Source organism: Mauremys mutica, chromosome 11 (assembly GCF_020497125.1).
Source record: "Mauremys mutica isolate MM-2020 ecotype Southern chromosome 11, ASM2049712v1, whole genome shotgun sequence".
NCBI lineage: Eukaryota > Metazoa > Chordata > Testudines > Geoemydidae > Mauremys > Mauremys mutica.
The window spans coordinates 7,715,652-7,735,996 of record NC_059082.1 but is presented as its reverse complement, the minus strand read 5'-3'; the positions used below and the strand labels follow the sequence as shown (position 1 = coordinate 7,735,996).

Sequence of the window (20,345 nt, the reverse complement as noted above, 5' to 3'; positions counted from 1 at the left end):
GATAATAGGACAGAAAATATCATATTGCCTCTGTATAAATCCATGGTACACCCGCATATTGAATACGGTGTGCCGATGTGGTCGCCCCATCTCAAAAAATATATATTGGAATTGTAAAGGGTTCAGAAAAGGGCAACAAAAATGATTAGGGGTATGGAATGGCTTCTGTATAAAAAGAGATTAATAATATTGAGACTTTTCAGCTTGGGAAAGAGACGACTAAGGGGGGATATGATAGAGGTCTATAAAATCATGCCTGCTGTGGAGAAAGTAAATAAGGAAGTGCTATTTACTCCTTCTCATAACACAAGTACTAGGGGTCACGAAATGAAATTAATAGGCAGCAGGTTAAAAACAAACAAAAAGAAGTATTTCTTCAGACAATGCACAGTCAACCTGTGGAATTCCTTGCCAGAGGATGTTGTGAAGGCCAAGACTATAACAGGGTTCTAAAAAGAACTGGATAAGTTAATGGAGAGTAGGTACATCAGTGGCTATTAGCCAGGATGGGCAGGGATGGTGTCCCATACCTCTGTTTGCCAGAAGCTGGGAATGGGCCATAGGGGATGAATCACTTGATGATTACCTGTTCTGTTCATTCCCTCTGGGGCACCTGGCATTGGCCACTGTTGGAAGACAGGATACTGGGCTAGAGGGACCTTTGGTCTGACCCAGTATGGCCGTTCTTATGATATCTCTTGCTCTCTGCCTGTTGCACACAAGAGTCACAAGGACTGAAATGCTTTATTCTAACCCAAGTTATTGGGCTCAATACAGCTTAACTGGGTGAAATTTAATGGCTTGTGATACACAGGAGGTCAGACTGGAAGATCTAATGGTTCTTTCTGGCCTTAAATTCTATGGAACCATGAAACTTGCAAAATTTCCTCTCGGTGGAGGTAGGAGCTGCTGTCCAGCAAGTAATGTGTGTTCATATGAAGAAAAGAAATCTCTGTTGTGCATAAGATTTTCTTTAACTAGTTACAAATGAAAAGAAAAATAGCAGGATTTACCTAGAAAGATAAATGTTGTGACATCAATCCCGAGTGTAGAACATGTGGGAATATGACCCTGAACCTTTGTTCTAAAGAGTTTGTCAGCATCAGGGGCATCATATCCACTCTGTAAAGCTATTACAACAGCTGGAGGTCAGGGGGTGAACAGAGGACTAACCCTGGGATGCTTTGAGCCAAAGATCTGTCCTGGCCTTACTAACAACCCCATCCCCCACAAATCCTCCTGCTATTCAAGTTAATGCCCATCTTCTGCGTCTACTCTTGTGGAGTAATGCGAAAAGAAGAGGTGAGAAGGAGAGACAAAAGGAGAGATGGAGGCACTTGTGCCAGGTCATGGAGCAAGGGGATAAGAGAGGTGCATTTGTTAGTCTAAGCTAGGTGATGTCGATCCAGCAATCAGCTGCAGATGGGGAAGGGCCTCAGCAAAAAAGGATTGGTGTGCATTACTTTGAAATAAGAAATATGAATGTTATAGCAAGATGATGCCAGATTCAGAGGGCCAGATCTTCAGCCCTGCCGTAGCTCCTATGTGCTGCTCTGGCCGTGCAAAGGCCTGTTTAACCAGCTCCCCGGGGATTCCTTGTGCAATGAGAATCCCCAAGCAATGCAAAGCCAGCAATGCAGAGAAAGCCCAACCTTCATAACAATCCCTTCCCCCAGGAAAGGGGGTGGGGCCTAGTGAAAGGGGGTATGACCTGAATGCCACTGCTCTCTGACAGTCCCTAGCTAGAACGTCCCCTTTGATACGTGGGTATCGGGGTGTGACTGAACTTGGGCCAGGGGCCAAACCAGCTCCCTGGCTGGCGCCAGGATTGGACAGCCACAAAGATGGAGTAAAATCACCTTTGTCTCCCAGCTTCTCCTCCTGTCCCAAGTGCAGCTTGGTGAGACCAGAGGACGTGACCAGGAGTTTAAAGGACATTTAGTGAAGACAGGAGTCAGAACGCATCAGTTTCATACAAAAAGCTCCCTATATTTAATATAATTTTACCGAATAAACTGTTTACTTATGTCTAGGAAATTATTTAGAGAGGATGATTTAGGGATGCTCCGTACACTAAGTTGATAAAACTCAGAATAAACTTCTTGCATATGCATGTGGTTGTGCATTTATGTAGTTTACCCATCCAAAAATATTTTTAGGATGGGAATTATTTTAACAGAAAATCCAGACCCAAGCCAGAAAAGTCATACATAATTCATGAATAAATAATTACAATTCATAAACACCTCGAGCCTGGTTCTAACATAACACACTCTTTTCTGTCTAGGGTTAGGAAATGAATTGGGAGCATTACTGCTATTTTTGGTAGTTACTCCTGTATGTCCATGATGGACTGAATCTGTCTGTCTATAGCTAGATTAGTTCCATTCATCCATACAGAAGAGGAGCAATAAACACTAAAAAGATTAAATTTATAATGAGTCAAAAAATGAGTGAAATGTTTGAGGAATATTCATCCTCAAATTTAAAGATGTTAATTTTTCTTGTGATTCACTTTACTGGTACTTTCCTCAAGTTCATTTTCACTGTGGCAATGCACAGTTGATGATCACTACCTACAAATGCCCTTCTGTATACTTGGATGTCTTGAGGTGACGATCAGAACTTTATTCATATGATTTTTGCCATCAGGTGAGAACCACATTGTTTTATGGTGGTGTATGATGGAGTATCCCTCTAACAATAAGATGGGTCAGTTGACACAATTCAAGAAAGTAAAAGCAGCAAAGAGTCCTGTGGCACCTTATAGACTAACAGACGTATTGGAGCATTCACCCACGAAAGCTCATGCTCCAATACGTCTGTTAGTCTATAAGGTGCCACAGGACTTTTTGCTGCTTTTACAGATCCAGACTAACACGGCTACCCCTCTGATACTTGAATTCAAGAAAGTGTTCACTGTTAAGTGAGCCAGTTTCACCTGTGCCCATTATGTCTGTCATGTCATGATTGTCTCTCCCACCCCCAACAGCATTTATATCACCCATAACAATGAAAATATCATTGTGTGGGACTTGCTGATGAGGTTCTGCCGAATGTTATAAAAAGAATCCTTATCATCATTGTATTCTCTTGTTGGGGTGGAGCATTGAATGATGGTCATTTTCATACAGCGTGTCTGAAATCTTGCTCATATCACTCTGTCATTCACTGGTTGCCAGTCTGAAATAGCTCTTTGTGCAGCATCATTCCAGAACAATGCAGCATCTTCTATGCCTCCATCTGAGGCCCTTGCGTAAATCTTACTTTTATTGTTGCCTGTGGTGAGGGCCTACATTGTCTCATCTGCCCACTGTAGTCACTGGCAGATCCTGCGGCTCGCTAGCTCCCCCCTCTGTGCAGGGTTAATTGCTAAATTGACCTGATTCTCTGCTCACCCTGAACTCTTGTTGAGTTATTCACATGTAGTTATCAGACAGAATTGTGGCCAAATTTTGGCTGCTCTTGTGAGAGAACAGGGAACAAACTTCCCAGTGCTTGTGCTCCTTGTGTGCAAACTATGGGGCTGGATTGGACATGGATGTCATTGCTCGGACTGTGAAGCATCTCAGAGGAGACGCTGTCCAACCACAAGGGAACACATGCTGCTCCACCAAAAAAGAAAAATTAAATGTTCTTCTAGACATATTCCCATCAGTGGCTGTGGAGACATTCTGTCTGCCTAAGTGCTCCACAGGTAGAACAGCTCTGTTCACTGCTGGGGATTTGCACCTCCACACAAGGGCAAAATCCAGCAATGCTGTGATTGTAAAAGCCATAATCTGGGCCTGGATGCTTTATTACCATTGTTTCTGTTGGTGGTCACTTGCTTTGCATGCGTTGCTTCATGGTAACTAATTCAGTTACCTAATGACCTCATTGAAATGTTAAGACCAAGGGTTATTGGTCTAGAGCCTTGTGGCATATTGTGTTTGCTTTCATCTCAGCATTAATTTTATCTAGTGTTGTTTCAGGTCCCTTCTTGGAGTTTCCGGCATTCCTGAGTGACTCTCTGGAAGTCCTTTATCTAAATGACAATCAGCTAGACACTGTCCCGCAATCCATTTGCCTTCTGAAAGGTCTAACAGAGCTTTATTTAGGAAAGTAAGTACATGCCATGAAAAGCCACATTATTACTCTGCTGCTTTGATGATCAACCTTCTCTCTTAGGCTACATCTACACTACAAGCTGGGATGTGATTCCCAGCTCCATCATAGAATCATAGATTATCAGGGTTGGAAGGGACCTCAGGAGGTCATCTAGGCCAGCCCCTTGCTCAAAGCAGGACCAATCCCCAGACAGATTTTTGCCTCAGATCCCTATAATGGCCCCCTCAAAGATTGAACTCCTAGCCCTGGGTTTAGCAGGCCAATGCTCAAACCACTGAGCTATCCCCGCATTAGATAGACTCATGCTAGCTCTCATTGAGCTAGCAGGCTACAAATACTAGTGTAGATGTGGTAACTCGGGCAGCAGCAAGCAGCAGCATGGGTTAGCCACCCCCAAGTACAACTCCACCCAGACCCAGACCCTGCTCAAGCCCAATCTCCAAATGTAGACGTAGCCTTAGAGTTGAGGGGATGAACACATGTAAAGTCAGAGGGAGCTGAAGGCACTCAGCACCTCATAGGATTGGGCACATAGATTTGTATAATTAGGCTGGAGATTTTAACCTTTAAACTCTAGAGCAAGGACAGTGGTTTTAATGGGCTGAGCAGAGAAATGGATGCTGCTGGCCTGAATGCTAATCCTGACTCTCCACTGTCTCCTTCTGTAGCCTTGAGCCTTAGCCGTTCTGCCCAAGCTTTCTCATCTATAAACTGGAGATGATAATATGTACCTGCCGCACTGGGTTAATTACATTTTACAAGCACTTTGAAGATGGAAAGCGCTATGGAAGTGCTGAGTATTCTTATGAAAATGTTAATGGGAGAGAGGGGCAGATCTTTGTGAAGACAGAATTGTGTAATATGGGAGCCCATAACAGTAGCTACGTACTTACAAAGCCCAGTTGTTGGTAGATTTATTTATTTTCCAACAGTAATCCTGGTATCCGAGAGCTCCCTCCAGAGCTTGGACAGCTGGCTAATCTTTGGCAGCTGGATATTGAGGAACTAAATATCAGCAATATTCCTGCAGAGATCATAAAAGAGGGTAAGTCTGTATTCTACACATATTTTAATAAATTCATCTCTTTGAACAGATCTTCAGAATCACTTTTTTAAAATCGTCCTCAACAGGAAAGAACTGTGTCTGCACAGGGAATGTTAAAAGGAATTGCATAGGGAACTTCCCACGCAGTGCAAAGTCAACCCCAGCACACAACAGGGGCGGGGTCCAGGCCCTCCCTTGGCCATGGATGCTACCACACAATGTCTTCCGGTCTCTCCAGTGGAAGGGGAGGGGACATGGGGAGAGGTCCCAGGCTCTCTGAGGAGAGGGAAGGGGAGGCAGGAAGAGATCTGGGCTGGTTCCAATTCTTTCGGTGACAGGGGGAGAGACTGAGAGAACCCAGTTGATCTCCCTCACCCAGGGCCAGTCCTTGGAGATGGGGAAGAAGCAGCAATTGAATCTGTCAGCCACCAGCATTGCCTGAAGTGGGGGCAGCATCTGTTCCTGGGGCTTTGGCTCCCAAGACACCCTGGATCTGGCTCCCCATTTACCAGAACCCTGTGAACCATCTCCTAATGCAGCCTCCTCCACCTCTTCTGGTTCCAGGCCCCCACCTTGGGAAAATTCTGGTTGCGCCACTGTTCAAACCTCAATGCAAAACGCTGACTATTGGTTCCATTTATGAAAGATTTTTATGTCAGAAGAATGACCTGTAAATGCAACCTTTTGTTGGCAATATATTATGCCAGAGAACTTTTGTGGTGGATTTTATAGGATTGTAAATAGTTTATAATATTTTGACAGCACTTCTCAAGTATTTTGCAGTAACGTCCCAAAACACTGCAGAGTAACATTAATGTGTAAGCTGTCATGTTTTGGACCAATTATAACAGCATAGTCTTTTATTTAAAAAAATGATTTTTTCTTAAATAACGTGCTGTGGTCTAAAGCTAGTTTTAAGTAGAAACATGAAAGTACAAGAACGTACTGAGTATATGCCAATGCTGTATTCGTGTTTTATGTTTCCTTTGAGCTTTTGAAGAGTGAAATCGAAAGTATTTTTTTTTCTCTTTACACTGACTCACTGTAGCCTCTTGCTGTGTTGACCTTTTGGTGGGATCAGGTCTGTCCATTAGGAATTTCATTCCTTTTGTTTATTCTCTGAGCCCTTTCGATCAACAGAGAAACTGCAGTGAAAATACTTCTGCTACCGGTATGCCTGCTGCACTAGATTTTAACTGGCCCTGCGGCACATTTTCAGATTACTAACCACAGGATATGTCCACCCTTTTTTCCAATAGGCCCTAAAACAATATTAGCATACTTGCGGGCACAGCTGCGCAAAGCAGAGAAATGCAAGCTGATGAAGATGATTATTGTCGGTCCTCCGCGGCAGGGAAAGTCAACACTTATCGAGATCTTGCAGACAGGGAAAGTGCCACAGATGATGCACAGTGACGCCACCGTACGGACAACAAAATGGGAGCTTCAGAAACCAGCTGGACTCAAAGCCAAGGTGAATAACGGTCAGAGATACTTTGCTAGTGTAGAATGGTTTGGAGCAGGAAGGATCGCCAGTGGGTCATGTAGTCTGCCCCTTAAACCAGTGCTAGACTGACTTCTGGAAGGGGAGAGGTAGCTCAGTGGTTTGAGCATTGGCCTGCTAAACCCAGGGTTGTGAGTTCAATCCTTAAGGGGGCCATCTAGGACCCTGGGGAAAAAGAAAAACAAAACACAACACCACAATTGTCAGGGACAGTACTTGGTCCTGCTAGTGAAGACAGGGGACTGGACTTGACTCAATGACCTTTCAATGTCCCTTCCAGCTCTATGAGATAGGAATATCTCCACATATTTCATTATCCCTAAACCAGACCTTGTAGATGGTGTTAATTTACTCCTGTGACTCACCATTCCCTTTGGCAGCTTGCTTCATTGTGCAGTTCTCTACATTCCTACACTGTAGTTAAAGTGTTTTTCTTAGTACAGCCTAAAGCTCTTGCTTCTGGTTCACTCTTTCTTAGTGGTCTCTGCCCTCTTTAAAACATCCTTTGTTCAGTGCTTAATTTCTAATGAAAGGCATGGCAGGGCACAAGCAATTTTTTTACGTTCATAACGGATGCAGCAAGCCCAGAGGTGCCAGGGCTATGAACAGGCAGGCCCTGGCACAAATTAAGCACTGCCTGTGTTTATCACTAGTCACTTCTCACATCTTCCCTTTCTACTAAACATGCCCAGTTCTGGGCACTAAGGCCCAGATCCACAAAGGTATGTGGGCTTCTAACTCCCCTTGAAATCAAGTGAATCTAAGGAGAGTCATCTAACTGCCTTTGGCTTCAATGGGCATTGGGATCTTAACTCATGCAGGCATTTCTGAAAAGCCCATTAGGTGCCTGTCTGCATCTTAGGGAGCTAGTTACCTTTGAAAATCTGATTCAAGGAACTGATTGAAATCAATGGCCCTATTTGCCAGCTTCCAAGTGGAAAATAAGGATTTGGAAGAGAAATGAGTGGTCATAGACATAAGATACTGCTTTCCTAGGTAATGCATTGACAAGAATGTACGCTCTTGAGCAGAGAGCGCAAGGTGAAACCAAATATCGGCTTATAACCAGTGGCTGTAGCACCACTTTCAGGACTGCAGCAGAACAACTGTGTTCAAATCTTCAGCTGGCCAAGAGCTTTATTCCCTAAACTGTTTGTTTCAAGACACTGATCCCTCCCCATTTTTGGCAAACCTTATGCCATTTTTTAAATAGATGCTTACCATATGAAAGATTAAGGCAAGCTGTGAGGCAAGCTCCTGTGGAGAAAAGGGGGACAGTTTAAAAGAAAATTTCCAATGGAAAACAGATGCTGCAAAACATTTTTAGATTGGTGGAAAAGGGAAAGACATTTCTGCCAGTCCTTATGATAAAACCCTATAGAGTTTAATTGGGATGAGACCAGTGAGATCCTAAAGAAGCATAACAGAATTTACTGTACAATCCTATGGAATTTAATGGAGAATGATCTTTTATGGGCTAGTTGAACTAACTTATAGAATTGTAAAGCAGGGATGAATTCTATAAGGTTCAAATCAGCTATAGAAATGTAAAAATTTTCTATTTGGTTCCATGCAACTTTTCTTTAAGGCTAGGGTGTTTCTTTTCCATTCTTTCTAAGTTGGGAGCAGTGAGTCACAGCCCAGTGAAAGAACATGGCGATGTTTGTATGTTGAACAAAGAGCCCTGGAGATACAAATTTTTTAGGGATTAGCATCCGTGGAGCACCGTTCAATTAACTAAGCTATCTCCTGCATTTCTGCAGAATGCAGCCTGCAGACAACACTTCACTGATCAGGAAAATCCAGTTTGAGGTCTTAGGCCTTTAAAGTGGAATTTAATATTCTGACAAAGTTATTGACTGATCTGCAAAGGACTAGAATCCTATAAACAGTGGCCAAACGGTCTGGTTCTTACCTCACTTACAATGGTGTAACTCTATTATTTTGAGTGGAATCATTCCTGATTTACACTAATATGAGGTCAGTATCAGGCCCTGTGTAGCCATAAGACTCTGGCCTTACTAACACTGAATTCCACCACAGGACAGTAGAAATGGGCCTTCTCCTTCAGATGCATCACAGGGGGGCAGGAACACAGGGCTGTTCTCGGGCTCCCGCACCCCGGGCAGGTGGAGGGGCCCAGGCTCCCTGGCCCGGCTCTGGCTTCTGCCTTGGACGGGGCTTTGGGGGAAGAGGAGCGGCAGATGTGGGCCACAGAGGGGGCGGGGCCTCAGGGCCCCCCACTTTTAGGAAGAATCCATCGCCCATGGCATGTACGGATAAATATACAAAAGATACTGAGATACTATACTGATGGGGGGTTATAAGCACTATAGACAGAACCCAAGCTGTAGGGGGCAGAGTCATATCCAGTACTTTAAAACTTCCTATCAAATTCAAGGGAGTCTGGATTTGAGAGTGCTCTTTTGGCCCACCTCTGGCATTACACTGCACCTGGCATCAGGGTTTCTAGTGACATCCAGCAGGTGTTAATCAGTGGCATGAGAAGCTTTGAACACCAAAGTATCTAGACAGATCCTGCCCTTATGCAGCTTTGATGGGAATCGGGACTAAGGATACGTCTACATTTTGAGCTGGAGGTGTATTCACACCAGCTCAAGGAGACATACCTGTGCTAGCTCTGATCAAGCTAGCGGGCTAAAAATACAAATGTAGCAGCAGTGGTAGGAGGGGCTTGTCGCCCAAGTATGTGCCTAGCGTCTTGCACAGGATTGTACTCAAGGCAGCTAGGCCCTGCTACTGCTTGTGCTGCTGCAGCTGCTCTGTTTTTGGCTTAGTAGCTTGACCAGGGTTTACCCGTCCAGCTCAAGGTGTAGACATATCTTCTGTGGAATGAAAATTGTTTCTGCAGGGAGCTTCCCTCTACCTCAACTCTCTATAATGCACTTTTGGCTAACTAGGTTTAGCAAGTCTATTAAATATGCCCCAATCAAGTATGGAAACCGTTCTTATTCCTGAGCCAGTGAATTACATGGCTCAGAATCAGTCTTTTGCTTGTGCTGGTGCATTAGCTGGAGATTTACCAGTATCAATGGTGCCACTATAGTCTTAGCAGCAAGTGATTAGTTCTGATTTCCTGCATGGAAATGGCAGCCACATTCAATAATTGCTTGTGGATTTTGATTTCCTTGAGGCACACTTGCAACATCGATACTGTTCTAATCGCCTACATTATGCAGACGCCCAGGCCTCGGTTTAGACTTCAGCTATTATCGCCCCATGACTTACTATAGCTGTTTTATTTGACCACTTCTCTTTGTCTAAGTAGATTGATTCCGTGGAATTCAGTGTCTGGGATATTGGGGGCCCAGCAAGCATGTCTACCGTCAATCAGTGTTTCTTCACGGACAAAGCATTGTATGTAGTTGTGTGGAACTTGGCACTAGGGGAAGAAGCTGTTGCAAACCTTCAGTTCTGGTTGCTGAACATTGAGGTAAGAGGTCACTTTGGGTGGTGGGATTTTTTTAGTAGTATTTCTGTCCATCAGTGGGGATGTTTTACATTCATTATACCTCTCTTATAAGCTCAGCTATCTGTGAATTTTATGTTGTTCTTGGGATATAAATTGCCGTTGTACCATAGATAGGTCACTACATTTAATGGTTTAAATTCATCATCTATGCACATCAGAGAGTGAAACAAAAGCTGATTTTTAAATTCAGACTAAGCCAAAGCTGCAAATACTCATTAGTGCCTAGTCAGTGTGGGTTGAGGGGATTTCTAAGCAGTTTCTATCTTGTGCTGGTTAGTTGCACTTATTCTAGTCTTCTGGCCCAGAGACGTTCTGTTTTAACCTTTTTTAGTTCAGATATTTAGGTCTCCAGTGCTCTCTATGGCTGAATTCCATCCCAATGCATAAAGATAGGTCCGAGTTACAGGGTTGCCATTCAGTGTTCAGTGGTGTTTGGATCTGGAGGTTAATACCATAACAGAGAGTCTGGTTACACTGGAACCATGGGGTGTGACTGTAGCTTGTGTAGACATTTCCAAGTTAGCTTTAATCGAGCTAGTTCAGGTACCAGAGCAGTGAACCTGTTGCAGCACGGACATAATTACCCAGAATTCCAGGGGGCTTGTAAAGCCTGTGCTGAAGAATGTACTGTTGCAGCTTCACTGGTCTGATACCTGAGCTAGCTAGAGTAAAGGCAGCTCTGGTATTTCTGCTTGACACCAGATACCCATAAGTGTAGTGTGGACGTATCCTGAGAGAAAGGGGCTAGCAACACAGTTTGGTTCTGATCACCTGTCAGTTCCATACATTACATAGTCTGGGTGCAAATCAGGGTCCATGTTTTTCCTTTCAGGCCAAAGCTCCGAATTCTGTCGTGTTAGTGGTAGGAACACACCTTGACCTTATCGAAACTAAATTTCGCATTGAGAGGATAGCAACTCTTAGAGCATATGTCCTGGCTCTTTGTCGCTCTCCTTCTGGATCAAGAGCTACTGGCTTTCCAGATATCACATACAAGCATTTACAGTAAGTACAATATCCCTTATATCGCTGTGTCTCAACCAATGGGTTATACTTTATGGCCCCTAAATGTAAGTAGCTTTTGTAAATTTTTTGTTTCCTTGCTAACAATAGATCTAAAAACTCATTAGCTTTGTACTTCATCTGTATTTTGGATTTTTTCTGGTATAATTAGAGAGAGAAGTATGGCATGCTATAGTGGTCTCAACATGGGTCTAAGAGGCAGGAACTCCTGAGTTCTAATCACAGCTGTGACGTTGGGCAAATCACTTATACTGCCTTCATTGCACCTCATTTTCCCTCTAAATAAAATAAGGATAAAGTTTATTAACTAACTCACAAGGGAGTTATATCCATTGAGTGATTAATGTTGTAAACACTTTAAAGATAAAGATGGCAACTGTTCTATAAGATCTAAGCATTATTACTGCCAATTAGCAATAGATTGATGGGATTTGTAATATTTGCAAGATAAATGCCTTTGTAACTTTACAACACTATTATTACATATTAGTTGCATTCTCGTAGCAACTAGGATTCCTGGTCCTGGACTAGGACTCCATTGTGCTAGGTGCTGTATGAACCCAGAACAAAAAGCTGGTCCCTGCCACAAAGGGCTTACAGTCTACATCATTTTTTATCTTAGAAAGGCCAAAGAGTCCTCGACTGCTCATTATATAATCAGGTCATGGAGTTCAACCCAGCTCTCTCACGTCTGCCTGGTGTGAGAGTGCACTTGGGGAACACAGAATCCTCGGGCTGGGAAATTGAATAGATGACTTACATTTCCCAGCATCCAAACCGTGTGCGATTGCTGAGCACTGTGCTGAGACAGTAGCAACTTGTCACTGACTCCTAACAGCTGGAAATTCCTGATATCTCTGGTGGGAACAGTTGACTAGCCCCAGTAGCTGATGTTAAATTCCCATAGCTGGGAAAAGGGGTATGCTGCTGCACCAGCCGCTCACGCTGTCAGCATGAAGAGCTCTGCTGTGACATTCTGCATCTGGTAAACAGACACGGCATTGAGCTTCCCAGCCTCCTGTATCCGCCCTAACAGCAGGAAAACCACCTGGTGCTTGGTGTACGGCCTCACTCCCACCCAGGCAGAGTGTTCACACTCACAGTCAAAGCGGCTCCTTTTATCAGCGTGCAATAGGCAGTGTATTTCCTACCTGCACTAGAACTAGGTCCAGGACACACACTTGTGAGTCCAGCTTTTACCTGGGCCTACCCTGCGTTCAGTGCTGGCTGCACTAGCAGCATATCACTGAATGTAATGGTGCTGCGCTTTACCATGGTACCCTCATTTCTTACTCACTCTCATTACAGCCACTCTCTTGCCACCGTAAAGCAGCCCACCCGGACCTCTCTCTCTAAGGGGAACTCCCTTCACCCTGACCCTGAACTCTAATTAATATTCTTGCTCAAACTCTCCCCATCACAGTCTGCTCTCAGCTCCTGTCAGCCTCCAGACTCCTGTCCAACTTTCCTCATTCATTTCCTCTCAGCTGGAGACACTATGACCACTTCCTTCCCGCTACCCCCACCCCAACCCCAACCCCAGACAATGTCATTCATTCACCATCGTTCACCTGGAGCTGGCAGGAACACAGCTCCCCCGAGCAGTACTCGGGGACAGCCAGAGTAGTTGCAGAATGCCTTTGTGCGGGGGAGACAAAAGCACTCTCATCCGCCATTCATTCAGCTCCCGGCTGTGTGAGCGCGTACTTCCCCCCATCCTCCTGCCCCCCACCACTCAATGGCCAGGGTTTAAAATACAGGATACTCCTTTAAAACAAATTTCTTCCCCTTCCCACCCTCCCCACCACGTGTGGAATCGGTAATAAAGAGTCTTTATGGGGAGAAGCAGAAGAGGAGTGTTCCTGTGCAGCAAACAAGGAGGCCAGGAATAGCAAGACATGGAGACAGGCATTTCCTAGCTGTAAGAGAATGGAGAAGGCCAGCTTGTAGGGACTCAGCATAAAGGAGGTCCAGCCAGCTGCATTTTGTGCAGGACCTAGGGTAGGGGAAAGGCATCTGTAAGCCACCATTCCACCTCCCTGAACCTGAGGCTGGCCGAACCAGTTGGACAAGAATGGTCACCTATGGACTGCTGACATCTCATGCTCCCGGCTCATCCCAGAGCATTGCCTATGCAGGGGGAGGAGAGTGGATGGTGGCTTTGTGCCACCGTGGCATTCCCCCGAGGGAGGGAACTCTGTGTGTCCCTGAACAATGCACAGCACATGGCACTGGGAGGGCCAGTATCTGGACCAATGTGTGTTTTTCTCACATTTCTTGGTATTTTTTCCCAAAGCCAAGGACCCTCATTGAGAACACCCTGCCCCCATCCCATCCCATTTATTCTGGCACCGGAAATTAGAAGTTCCAAATAACAGCTAAAGAAATAGTGACATTAAGGGTCTGTCTATACTGCAATTAAACACCTGCAGCTGGCCTGTGTCAACTGACTTGCGCTTGGGCTGTGGGGCTGTAAAATTGCTGTGTAGAAGTTCAGGTTTGGGCTGAAGCCCTGGCTCTGGGACCCCTGTCTCTCAGGGTCCCAGAGCTCGCACTCCAGCCTGAGCCCAAACATCTAGACATCAATTTTACAATCCCATCACCTGAGCCCGAGTCAGCTGACATGGGCCAGTTGCAGGTGTTTAATTGCAGTGTAGACAGACCCTAAAGGAAGAATCATAACCTGTATTAGCAGCTCACAGTCCTTCCCCCTGGTTTTCGTTTGCAGTGAGCTATCATGTAAGACCCTAGAAGGCCTTGATGGGCTCCGCCAGCTGATATTTCAAGTCACTTGCAACATGAAGGACGTCGGCAGCTCTATTTGCTCGCAGATGCTTGCAGCGAGATTGGTGAGTGGTTTTTTTTTTTCTAATGAGAGTCGTATAACCCTGGGTTATTTTTTGTTTTGTTTTATGTTTTTATGTTTGGGTTTTGGTTATAGCTATAGGAAATATATACAGCATATCAGCAGCCATAGACCAACAACAAAACAAGCAAAGACGAATACCGCAAGTTATTTGATTTTGGAAAACAACCACATTCATAAGCTTGCTTCTCAAACATGTCTTTGAACCCAACTTCTGGGTAGCGTGATTGTTGTTTGGAATTGGTTGTGCTATTTTCTGATGTGATTTACAGATACCAAGAAGTTATCTTAGTCTCCAAGAAGCCATCCTAGCAGAACAACAGAAAAGGAGTCAAAATGATGATGTGCAGTATCTAACAGACAAACAAATAGAGCAAATTGTAGAGCAAACCCCTGGAAATGATATCAAAGACTATGAGGACTTACAAGCCGGTATGTCTCGGGAGCCCAATCATTGCTTTGAAGTTAACGTTCACTGGGATTTACAAATATTATGAGACTGAAAGTAGCTGCTGGTCAGATTGTTACTGTAAAAGATTCTGAGTATGTGCAGATCTCTATTCAGGTGATTGGTAACAATCGTGGGTAGTGGAATCGGTCTCCAGGAGGTCTCCAGGGCCCTAAAATCTAGTCACATTCCATCTACTGTCATTACTCTCCAAGTGCCAATCATTCTGCTGCCAGTCCAGAATAGTATTGTGTGTGCTGCTGGTTTAAAGTACCATCCCTTTGTCTGCCCACTTGCTGTGAAACGGTCTCAACCAGTCCTGCAGAAATGAATATTGACATATTTTATTAAAACTGTCTTGAGTTTCAAGTATGAGGGGCCAGTCCTGCAATCCTCACCCAGGCAGTACTCCCACCAGTGGGAACTCTGCATCCGTGCGAACGGCAGGATCAGGGTCTGAGTAGGGGTGGGGCAGAGACCTGAAGAAGAGTTTGGTGTAGCCTGAGAGCTTGTATCTTGCCGACAATAAAGATGTATTTGCAGCTGTGTTGTAAGAAATGAGATCTAGTTAGCTGTAGCCTCTGCATGTAAATGCTGTATGCTGGTTGTTGACTACACCCTGGCATGTTTCTGGTCTGTTCATTGGCGGGATGAAGTGATCAAGGCTTTCTTCTAATCTGCTGTCTGTAGTACGGTTTCATAACACTGGTATCTTGCTCTTCTGGTTTTTTTTGGTTTTTTTTGTTTTTTTTTTACAGCCATCAGTTTCCTTATAGAAACAGGAACATTGCTGCATTTCCCAGACACCAGCCATGGACTGAGAAACCTCTATTTCCTTGATCCAGTCTGGTTATCAGAATGTCTTCAGAGAATATTTAATATTAAAAGCTCAAAGTCTGTTGCTAAGAACGGATTAATCAAAGCAGAGGATTTCAGGATGTTGTTAGTTGGGACAGGGTTTACTGAACAAACAGAAGAACAGTATTTCCAGTTCCTGGCCAAGTTTGAAATTGCACTACCAGTAGCCAATAACAGGTATGTTGGTAATAACGAAGGCTGAGATTTTGTCATGGTTATTTTTTGTAAAAGTCACACACGGGTCACGAGCAATGAACAAAAATTCACAGAAGCTGTGACCTGTCTGTGCCTTTTGTTGCTGCAGCCCCATGGTTTCCCCCCACTACCGTGGTGGCTGGGAGCTGCGGGGTTTCCCCCCACACCCGTCACTGGAACCCTGAGGAGGCCACCATGAGGAGGCTGTCATCTGTTGCTGGAACCCTGCAGGGGGACCCTGAGAAGGCTGTCGCCTGTCACTGGAATGCTGCCAGGGCCCTGCTGGCTGCCAGCTCCAGTCCCCTGGCCCCAGAGGCCGAAGCAGAAAATGTCACAGAGGTCTCTGGAAGTCACGGATTCTGTGACATAAATGTAGCCTTAGTAATGATCACTGGTGATGGCTAAGCCAGAGGGAGAGCAAATGGTTATTTAGGTAGTGAATATTAGCCAAGCATGTCACTGGCAGAAGCTTCCATAGTTGTTTGCAGAATTGTTGTAGCTTCGTGGATCCCAGGATGTGAGAGAGACAAGGCAGGTGACATAATATCTTTCTATTGAACCAACTTCTGTTTATGGAAGGAACAAGCTTTCGAGCTACACAGACCTGAAGAAAAGTTCTGTGTAGACCTGAAAGTTTGCACCATCCACCAGCAGAAGTTGGTCCAAAAAGAGATACTGCTTCACCCAACTCATCTCACTATAATTAGTTCCCTTCTCCTCCCCACTATTTTCCTTTCTGTTTGTTGATTGTCTGTTGAATTAATAGTTAAGTCGTAACCCTGTTGCCTTTCCGGTATAACATTTGCATGTTATTTCCTAGCTCTGCCACTAAAGCACTGCTTCATCATCCTAAATCCCTCAGGAATTCTTAATGCTGCCACAAATGCTGCATTCTCAGCACTGTCATTATGACTGTCAGTTACCCAGTCCCGGTTGCCAGCAAATTTTCTCAAGCTTAACACAGATAAAGCAATAATGTTTCTGCTTAATCCTAAATGCCTTCCTGGCTCCTTGTCCCTGTCTGCCATTTTTCTCAAAGGCAATTACATTGTCCCTGGCTCAGTAGTAAGGAAAGGAGTTGTTATTTTATACTTTAACTGATCTATTTGGAGCCATCTAAGCTTCTTGGTTACAATATGCCTTCCCACCGTTGATGGAACGTTGCTACAGCAGGTTGCATTAATTTTTGTGCCTAGCAGACTGGAGCAGTTATTTGTGATTGGGCTCTTGCAATTATTGTCTAGATTGCCTGATAGGGCTTTCCACACCCTGCAATTGGCAGAGAAAGCAGCTGCCAGTTTACATACTGAGAAGGGTGGATGGGGATACGTTTCACATATTTTCGAAATTTACATTGGCTGCTGCTCAAACACTGTGTTGAATCTCCATCTGTATTATAAACCATTCTATGGTTTTGGTCCAACAGACATCATTGGCCTTCATATTTCTTACATTCCTAGACACGTTTTTAGATATGCTAAGGCAAATTTATTGGCTGTCACAAGGTGTGTCCACTAGTTTTATGGAGCAAGAGCTTTTAGTTTGATATGCTCTGCATCTCTGGAATTCAATCTGCCTAAGATGTATGTAGCTCAGCCTTGTCTTGGTTTTTAAATTAAGGCTGAAAGCCTTACCTATCTGTTTTCAGTTTACAAATTGAAGAAATGGAGGTTACTGTTTTAAATGCCAAGGGTGTTTTGTAGGATGATTAATTTTGTCATATAAAATGTTCTCATATATTATATGTACAATATACAAAAATATGTCCTTAAGATAGTCTGTTGTCTGGTGATGCATGGCTTTCTGAATTGATTATCTAATACAGACCTTCACAGGACGCTATAGGTTTAACTACGTAAGAGGGATTGTGATCTAGTGGCTAGAGCGTGGGACTTTGACCCAAGATTACCTTGTTGTTTTCCCACCTCTGCCACTGACACCTTGCTACCTTGGTTAATCACAGTCTTTTGCCTCAGTTTACCTTTCCAGGTTATAATACTGTAGAATTTAAAATTCTGCAAAGGGGTTCTTTATAAGTGTTATTTATTTATTTAGCCCCTGAAGTTATATTTTTAGAAAAAAATCTTCTCCTTATGAAGCCATAATTTTGCTTCCACATTCAAAGAATAAAAAGAACTTGCACAATGCACAAATGATAGAACAACCCAGCCCTTCTCTGTGGCTCTCATGGCATGGAGTAGGTGGATTTCAGTCATAACTGGCCAGCTGAGAATTTCCCCAGAGAAAGGTTCTCCCAACTAGCAGAGCTGGCTGCTGTACCAGCTACTTGCCTCCCCTACCTCAGAGAGGAAGGGAGCTTGTCCAGGGCATGTAGGGGATAGGACAGAACTGTACTCAGCCAATTCTCAGCTGCATTATAATCCTTTAGGGGCCATATAGTAGAGGGATAAACTATACTAACCCGTAGGCTGCACTAATGCCTGGGGTGGGGAGGGGCAACACAGCCTGGCCCTCGCAATTAGGAAATTGTAACTGTGGACTCTGATACCTCTCATCTGTGCTGAGTGAAGCTCAGCTGTAGTAAACAACTGCCCCTAGGTTTTTATAGTCAAAGATTCCTATAGGATTGGAGCTGTAATTCTCTGCTATCAGGACAGCATCTTCACCTGTGTCAGCCTGAATGAGTCCAAAAGTCACTTCAGAATTTAATGGAAACCAAATACCATTCCAGTGACTAGATCATATTGGTATGCAGTTAATTTTTGTTTATGCAAATGTTCTCCCCTTCATATTGATTTTATCCTCTCCACTAGACCTTACTGTGTTGTGCACAATGCCTGTTCTTCACTTGCTGATTTCCATAGCATACACTAAGCACAGTCCTCAAAGCAGTAGCTCTCTGCCCCTTCTTCATATGTTGCTGCAATATCACAAAGCTTTTTATATGCAGTAGGCTGTGCTATTAAAATGCTCTGTGGAGACTGAAACTGAGTTATTACACAGTACAAGGTATCTGCTGTTGTAAAGCTGTCATTGAAGATTTGAACTGTCACATTTGATTTGTTTCAGCTACCTCCTACCTCATCTCCTCCCAGCCAAACCAGCATTAGATATCCATGGCTTATGCCACCATTCCACAAACACAGTCCAAAGAGTGTTCAAGATGAGTTTTGTCCCAGTTGGCTTTTGGCAAAGGTTCATAGCTCGGATGTTAATTAGTCTTGCAGAGATGGATCTCCAGGTAGGTTACTATATTCACAAAATAGAAAGTGAAAACAATAAAAGATGCCATTTAATAAAAACATAAATACCACTTGGAGTTCATTCACAAATACTCTTTGACCACATTCTGCTTGCTTTACTCGTGTGAGAAATCTCATTGACTTCAACAGTACTGTTCATGTGAGTAAGGTGAGCAGGAAATGTCCTACTGAAATTTGATTCCATTTTTATACAATTAAGCATTGTTTAGAGTCAATATAGCCCAAAGTTTATTCCTCTCTCCCCCATACGAGGTGGCTTATTTTGCAATTTCACTGCCTCCAAAGTCTTCTGATTGCTTGTGATCATTTAGGGTCTGTCTGTATTGCAATTGCTGGGTGCTAGCTTTAATCTGGCTAACTCAGGTCCCACCGGAGCAGTGAAGGTATGGCAGAATGCACTTCAGCACAGAATCCTGGGTAATTATTCGCAAGTCTATCTGCACTGATGTTTGCACTGTGCAGCTTCACTGCTTCGGGACCTGAGCTAGCTAGATTACGGCTAGCCTCTGGGATGTGTGCGCGAGCTATGATTGCAGTGTAGACATAACCTTATAGTCCTGTCCTGCAACCCTTGTTAATGTTAATGGAATTCATTTGGGCCAGAATCTGCTCTCATTCAATGTCAGTACAAATCTAGAGGAACTCCACTTAAGCCAGTATTGTAACTCCAGATGTATGCAGGTTTAACTAAGAGGAGAATTGGGACCATTGTCTTCAATCTAATTACTTGTGTGAGCAGAATTACAGGACAGGGCCTTAAGAGAAAAAGTGATGAGCCTGGTCATAAAAATAGCGTTTGCATGGTTGGTTAAAGCTATTAATGTTGTTGCTGGTGGTGGCACAAGTTAATGTGGCAGCATCTCTCCAGTGATAACCTGGAAGCTCCAGTGGAAGCCATTATAATTACCCATTAACTCTACCCTGCCACTTCTTAAAACTGCCCACTTAACTTGTATCAGCTTGTCAATACTATAGGACGCCTAAAGAAAAAGTATTAGTCATATCTGGAGATGCTCCAATTCCAAGGCTTCTCAAAATGTTAGGAATGTCCATTTTTTTACAGGTTATATATTTTTTAATAGTATAAAAATCTCTCATGGCAGCATTTCTGATTATATCCCATTGGGCAGGAAGTAAATCTTAAGCATCTCACTAGTGCCCATATCCAGTACCCACTGATGTCAATGGGAAGGATCCCATTGACTTAACTGGGCATTGGTTCAAGCACCAGATGGGTAGGCCTATGAGTGATGATCCTATTGAATTCTCAACATACTATTTTTAAACAGCCTAGAGAAAAGTCATTTTCCACCTATTGAAAGAGCTTCCCAATAGGTGGAAGAGCTATTGAAAGAGCTTCCCATTTACTAGCTCAGTGCACTGGAGGCAGATAATTGTTTGCTCACCCAGTAAACAAGTTTATTCTTATTTGTATTTGCAAATACAAAATCCATTTTAATTATTGCGCACAAGGGCAATAGAATGAACCATGTTCACTGGCGTGAGGCCATTCCGCTATACGTGATCTGGAATTTTTGTTTAGCTGCTGACATAGTCGTGACTGTATTTGTTTTAATCT

General features: G+C 43.8%; 1 protein-coding gene across 5 annotated transcripts in view; it reads left to right on the top strand.

The window, feature by feature from the left end:
• LRRK1 (leucine rich repeat kinase 1) overlaps positions 1-20,345 on the top strand; it is a 106,366-nt gene that overhangs the window by 58,565 nt on the left and 27,456 nt on the right. For all 5 annotated transcript variants that reach the window (XM_044980718.1, XM_044980719.1, XM_044980720.1 and 2 more), the window contains 9 exons: positions 3,975-4,104; positions 5,043-5,155; positions 6,415-6,629; positions 9,949-10,113; positions 10,985-11,157; positions 13,904-14,024; positions 14,314-14,473; positions 15,248-15,524; positions 18,573-18,744. In XM_044980718.1, the coding sequence (XP_044836653.1) occupies positions 3,975-4,104; positions 5,043-5,155; positions 6,415-6,629; positions 9,949-10,113; positions 10,985-11,157; positions 13,904-14,024; positions 14,314-14,473; positions 15,248-15,524; positions 18,573-18,744 (1,526 nt within the window). The remainder of the gene's footprint in view (positions 1-3,974; positions 4,105-5,042; positions 5,156-6,414; positions 6,630-9,948; positions 10,114-10,984; positions 11,158-13,903; positions 14,025-14,313; positions 14,474-15,247; positions 15,525-18,572; positions 18,745-20,345) is intronic.